The sequence below is a fragment of the Sphaeroforma arctica genome (genome assembly GCF_001186125.1).
Source record: "Sphaeroforma arctica JP610 unplaced genomic scaffold supercont1.108, whole genome shotgun sequence".
Classification (NCBI taxonomy): domain Eukaryota; class Ichthyosporea; order Ichthyophonida; genus Sphaeroforma; species Sphaeroforma arctica.
In genome coordinates, this window is record NW_014040450.1 from 147818 (window position 1) to 154212 (window position 6395).

The 6395-nt window shown below is 42.7% G+C and overlaps 2 protein-coding genes across 2 annotated transcripts in view; one reads left to right on the forward strand and one right to left on the reverse strand.

The window, feature by feature from the left end:
- Window positions 1–482, forward strand: part of SARC_02428 (hypothetical protein) — a gene marked incomplete at its 3' end in the record, with an annotated part of 9138 nt that extends 8656 nt beyond the window's left edge. The window contains exon 3 of the mRNA XM_014303824.1: window positions 15–482. Coding sequence (XP_014159299.1) covers window positions 15–482 — 468 coding nt within the window. The remainder of the gene's footprint in view (window positions 1–14) is intronic.
- A 1083-nt stretch (window positions 483–1565) lies between these two features.
- On the reverse strand, window positions 1566–3626 carry SARC_02429 (hypothetical protein). The gene is made up of 4 exons (XM_014303825.1): window positions 3494–3626; window positions 3060–3195; window positions 2749–2865; window positions 1566–2374 (listed from the first exon to the last, which is right to left on the reverse strand). The coding sequence occupies exons 1-4, from the start codon at window positions 3545–3547 to the stop codon at window positions 2325–2327; spliced, it is 357 nt and encodes a 118-aa protein (XP_014159300.1). The 5' UTR covers window positions 3548–3626; the 3' UTR covers window positions 1566–2324.
- Window positions 3627–6395: the final 2769 nt, after the last annotated feature.

The window sequence follows — 6395 nt, forward strand, 5'->3', positions numbered from 1 at the left end:
GAATATCTACACAGGACACCCAGGATACCTACACAAGAACACCCAGAATACCTACACAGGACACCCAGGATACCTACACAAGGACACCAGGAAACCTACACAAGGACACCCAGGAATACCTACACAAGGACACCCAGGAATACCTACACAAGGACACCCAGGAATATGTACACAAGGGCACCCAGGAATACCTGCGCAAGGACACCCAGGATACCTACACAAGGACACCCAGGAATACCTACACAAGGAAACCCAGGAATACCTACACAAGGACACCCAAAAACGTACACAAGGACACCCAGGAATACCTATATAAGGACTCCCAGGGATACCTACACAAGAACACCCAGGAATACCTACACAAGGACACTCAGGAATACCTACACAAGGACACCCACAATACTCCGATCACACTCCAGACCGATTTAGAGTTTTACGGGTTTTTTGACAATTGCGTCTGTAGCCCATGGCAACACTTATAACAATCTTCCGTCCTCTGTCGTGATCAAACGCAATATAACGAACGGACCATAACGGACCAAGTGTGTGGCTGGGTTTTAGGGTTTTATCTGAACCCTATAGCCAAGTGTGTGACTGGGAGAGATGAAACTTATGCTGGTGCATGGGTTGGTAGCAGACGTGTGGCCGTTTGCACCCCAAGGCTGCACCTACTGCTGGCAATGGTGGTTACACCTGCTGCCCTGTGTTTGCACCTCAAAAAATATTTTCTGGTGCTACGCGTTTAGCTTTGCCACCGCCTCCGAACCTTCTGGTCAATATCAAATGATCTTAACAGACCCTAAACCCCTAAACCCTAAGATTTGGTGTCGAGAAGAGAGGACAGAACTAATTAGTAATTGCCGAAAGCTCACATAGACTGAGCTGATGCAGCCGAGCTTTCATTTCATTATAAATAGTACGAGTTTGAACCAAGTTTACATTTCAGTAAACGCTTTCAGATCATGAGGTGCATGTCACGTGGTAAGGTTGTGCCACACACTACAACACTATTTTTATAATCAGTACGAACTTATAATAAACTGTTGTGTACGACTAGCACTAGGCTTAAGAAGTACTCACATTGCACTTGTCAATTCAACGACGCCTTTCCAGTTGTTTCCAGTTGAGTGTCTGTATGAACAGACATATAGCGTACATACGTACATACATACGCACGTACATACATACATATATACATCCATACGCACGTACATACATACATACATACGCACGTATATCGTACATGCATACTTACATACATATGCACGTACATACACGCATACATACATACATACGCACGTACATACATACGCACATACATATAGACATACATACAGACGCACTTACCTACATATATATATACATACGCACGTACATACATATAGACCCCGATCGCATACTTTGGATGTACATAAAGTAATGCGAGCTGAGCAGCAAACAATACACTGCCATTGACGAGTTCGCACAGACCTTTGGGCCACACGCGCAGCCTATAGTCACAGCGAAGTAACAGAGACAGCTATTACAACTCTGATTGCCCTGTGAGTGTATATACTCATAGCTCTTACAAGAGACGTGCTTGTAATGGTTTATGACTGAGTGGATATACTCATAGCTCTTATAAGAGACCTGCTTATAATGGCTTATGGCTATTCTCACATCACTCTTCACAAACTCAATTGCTTCATCCTCGCCTACAAACCATAAAACCCCAGTTTATTTAAACTGCTCCCCTATATACATCTACGACTGCTGGTATCGTATCTCACTCTCGCTGTTATGAACGTAATTGGGACGCGCATGAGTTAGTCGCCGTAAACAGCAATACAAGCTGTTGTATTTGCAACGCAATCAGTTGTGATTATACTAGTATGCCCAAATACACATCCATCTATCCTGGGCATATTTAAACGCACACTGGGTTGGGTTTAGCCTCTGCATAAACCTAGCGGCAGCCACAGGAGCGTACGCCCGCAACGCTGTAGGCCGCTCGAGGCTTCGCAGGAGAGTAGGCAGCAGATGAGTACATCTGGAGGGGCACTTCCACGGCAGAATGCCACGGTGGGAGTTGTGTAGGTACCACGAGCAGGTAGTATACCACAGAGAGGAAGCCGTCTTATTGGCTACATCAAACTACGTACAAGCTTGTGTCTTCATCAGGTGGGGTAAACCACTCCTGTCCGGTGTTTGTCATCTGGTGTACAGAGTTAGAGTCAAGTCTCGGGATACGACGGCTTTGTGGGTTGTTTTGTAGGTAAGTCATTTTGCTAAGTGCCCCATGTTGAGTCTGAGTCACACGACCACAGCGGCTGTTGACATCACTACTACCAGGATAGTGGAAGTCCTGGCAGCACACAGGGTGCGTCCTCTTTACCTGTTATAGGCCAAAGTGACAGCAGATTAGCAGATAAACTCAGTACATGTGTACTACAGGCTGTCAGGTATGCACGTGAACAGTGGAGTGTTGTTGCGACGCGAATAAACCGCGTTTTCAGGATTGCCCATGCTTGTATGGTGTACGACAGAATGGGTACGAATGACAACCGCACTTACACTCTTATTCTGTGGAGTATAGTTGCACACTCCTCTGTATATCGTGGACTATAACTAAGCCGTCAACAATTAGTCACCACTTGAACATACTATCTTTGTATCCTGGGCCTCATCTATGATGTATAGTTGCACATTCCTCTGTATGCTTTAAACTATAACTGAGTCAACTATTAGTCACCATTTGAACATACTTACCTTTGCATTCCTTGGCGTTATCTATAATAGGGGATACACAGCAGTTTTCGCCGCTACCCAGTCGGCTGTTGCAGCCAGTGCCACCACATTTGCCACAGTTCTTCTTACAACAGACCTCTGCAGCATGTGCAAACATTTTCAACGTGAGTATGTGAGGACATAAGGTGTGAGGGGTTTCACAACAAACTTACGTAGTATGCACCAGCATGATTAAACTAATTTTGTCTAGGAGTTGATGGTGTAAACTAATTACAATCGAGTAGTGACACTTGTTGCTTAGTCTCAGTTTTCACGTACAGTATTCCACATACCGTTGTGATCTTCGTGTCCCCAGAAACTAATGCCTCCAAAGTCTTCACACAGATCTTTGCCACTATCACGAGCCTTTTGCACTTCTTCGACTGTGTACTCTGACTTTCTCACTGCTGTTGCACTCGAGAGTAGACACTGTATGAGAGAAAGTTGCAAGATTAGCCACTGGCGAAAGTGAGTGCTTTGTGGAGATAGACAACACACTGGGTGAGTGTATCCCCACCCACAACCACTCTGGTATAACGCGCACATGAATAACACAAACGTAGCTGCCGATGCATGTATGAGAGTAAACACACACAACACAGCATGTACTAATACACTCATGCATACGCGATCATGATATTGTAGATACCACAATCGTGTGAAAACGATGAAAGTGAAAAATCAAAGTAGAAAACGCAACAAACGAGAAGGACAGATATATACATACCGCAAGTGCTATGGCAAAAAGAACAATGCGTAAAGGGCTGTATGTGGCGAACATGATGAGTGATAGTATGCTATCCTTTGTGGTCGGCTACACAGATATATATACGGTATGATGTACGTGTATTTCTCCTACATGCACATACATGAATATCCCGCACAGGTGTTCATTTATTTTTATTTTTAGACCGCATTCGTTCACAAAAATCATCATGGTAACAAAATAAGCCGAAGTTTATATACTCGCTTATCATTGGTCTATTCTGCGCTAAACTCGTCACAAAGCTTCCGTGTTATTGGCCAACGTTAACTGTTGTCAGATAACTTGTTGCTCGTATTTCCCCGAGACTCGTGAGTGTCAATATTTGTCCAATTTTAGTGTCATATGATCAATGATAACTACATATATGTATATACATGTAAATAAACATCTACAGTAGAGCTGAAGAGTACATATGTGATGTGATTTGTATTTTACTATTTGAATGTACATAGCCACAGGCCACATAGACCCATACTGCTTCTGCCTTCTATCCGCTCGTCGCTACAATGATAGGTGACACCTTTATACATACGACCGTCGCCAAATTGAAATTAGGGTTTAGTGTATGAAATTGAGTACCAGTCGCTCCGCAATAAACACATACAGATATATCATCAATTCGGATGTGTCTATTCTCATCAATGGGTTAGTAAAGACTGTTTGTCGGATTCTCAAAGAGAATCGTTTGGCGACTACATGGCGTGTAAGAGGATGCCAATTACGGTTGGCAGATGCCACACATATAGTGTTTGCTAACCTGAGTCTCCAATGTCAGTCCCAGTGAGCTGGGTATGAAAACATGAGTATAGCTGTAAAACTTACAGTCAACAGTGTGTGCCGTGTATCTAAAAACACAACTCGTCGGACGATCTGATAGCACCGAACAATACTGTGAACCTTATTTAGGGGTAGAATATGGTTTTGCTTTCCTAGGGATATAATATGTTTTTGTTCTCCTGCCTTCTCGCGGTATACTCAAACACGCGTAGCATGCTGCTATACGTACTATGCATTCAGTCATTAACAGTATTAAGCGCTAACTGCGAGTCACGAGACCGTCGACTAAACGGCGCCTTATATGTGCTTACTCTGTATCAATTGGAGATGCCGTGTGGTGGTGCTCGCAATCTGTCAATGACGTAGCGACGTAGCCAGAATATGTTTAAAATAGACCGGCCTACATAGATTCTGCAATTCTTCCTTATCTCTCCACGTAAACTTAACACCCTATGCTATAGCGATTTCCGAGTACTGTTGTGTACCCGATCGTACTCAATACATCACGCAACAAGACATCCACCCTAACGTTGGCCCATTGCCTGACCATCAACTTGCATTCGAGTGAAGCAGTGTGTGGGTGAATAAATGACCAGAAGAGTGTATTGCTCGACCCATCTTTCTTCTGTATGCTTGTTTAGTGCTGCCCAGTGGTTGTTGCTGGCCTGATCAGGCAGAGAACATCGTAGATGTTTTCTGCTGCAGCCGCGTTTCTAATTGTTCTGGTAGCTCGCTTCAGCGGCAGTGCATGGCACTATAGTACTGTACCTTTGTACCCTTTTCGTAGGCAAAAGGCTCGTACCACATTCGCTTATCGGTGCTCGTATATTTATGTGGCTTTGTTGTTTATTTTGAAGTCACCAGGGCTACATTGTTGTTCAGTTTGGTCTTTAATCTTCCTGTTTTCATACAGACGATTTAGTCGTGGGTGATGCTACCATACTTCGCTTTGTATGCACGCACCTATATACATCACCCCCATCCCTACAACATAACAAATTTACGGGTGTTCTGTAAATAACGCACAGAGGCTGTGGCCATAAGAAACATAGGTAATAATGGTTGCCATTTTACCAATGACAAACTTGTACATATGTACATACATAAGTGTATATAGGTTTATCTATGTACTCCTCAGTCATTGCAATTACGTGCTCGGGCGAATTATTAACAACAACACTTTAGACATACCCATCCTTTACTAGGTTTGATTACAACTTGCGATTTGCTGCAATATATATCATTGTACTACATGAGTCTTGGTCTGTATATACATATACTTCTGTTTTCGCCTCCCTGCCAGTTTCTCTGCAATCTGTGATCTACTGATCGTATATAATCGGTATATGTAAATACTCTGTAATTTGCAGAATATGTAAAGACCTTCTTTGGCTTTCAGGCTTCAGAATCCTTTTACAACTCACACAAGAGAGTAGAGACAGAGAGACTCTTCGGGAGAGACAACTCCTCAGATTCTCAGAGAACTCTCTTGATCGAGTGAAGAGTGATCGAGTGATCGCAGTGATCGGACGTATAAATCTAAATATATATATATTAATTTTTTTTTTGATAAATACATAATCATTGTTTAATCATGGTTGTAAATAAACCAATTAAAATCGAACAGCAAAATCTGCTTGTTTACTTTTTTGGTTCAATTTTCAGAAGTATGGTACATACTGTACATAATGCATATTGATATTATAGAGACAATATTTATACGCATGCAGTCACATTGACATTATAAATATCGTTCACGGTATCATCAACATGTTGGGTATCAATAAGAGTGTACTCAGTGTGGTACCTCTGTTGTGTATATCCTGTGTGCAATGTAGCTACCAACAAGCTAAGCAGCACTACGCACTAGCCTACAGCTACTGGGAACACCCTGGGGGAGAGCTACAGGTGGTTGGCAAGTGAGTAGAACATTGATCACATCACCGGATAGTGAGCCTGTATCTTGTGTGCAATTCGTGTGTTTTATATTTTGTTGATGTAACCATATACACACACACACACACATATATATATACATACATACACACACACGCACACACACACACACACACACAACACACACACA

What these genes read in the sequence shown, in the direction of transcription:
- SARC_02429 (XM_014303825.1), bottom strand. Translation starts at nt 3,547, where the DNA reads ATGTTCGCCACATACAGCCCTTTACGCATTGTTCTTTTTGCCATAGCA. An exon ending in TTTTTGCCATAGCACTTGCG is followed by an intron (nt 3,196 to 3,493) that starts GTATGTATATAT and finishes TCTCTCATACAG; the next exon opens with TGTCTACTCTCGAGTGCAAC. An exon ending in TAACGCCAAGGAATGCAAAG is followed by an intron (nt 2,375 to 2,748) that starts GTAAGTATGTTC and finishes GGCCTATAACAG; the next exon opens with GTAAAGAGGACGCACCCTGT.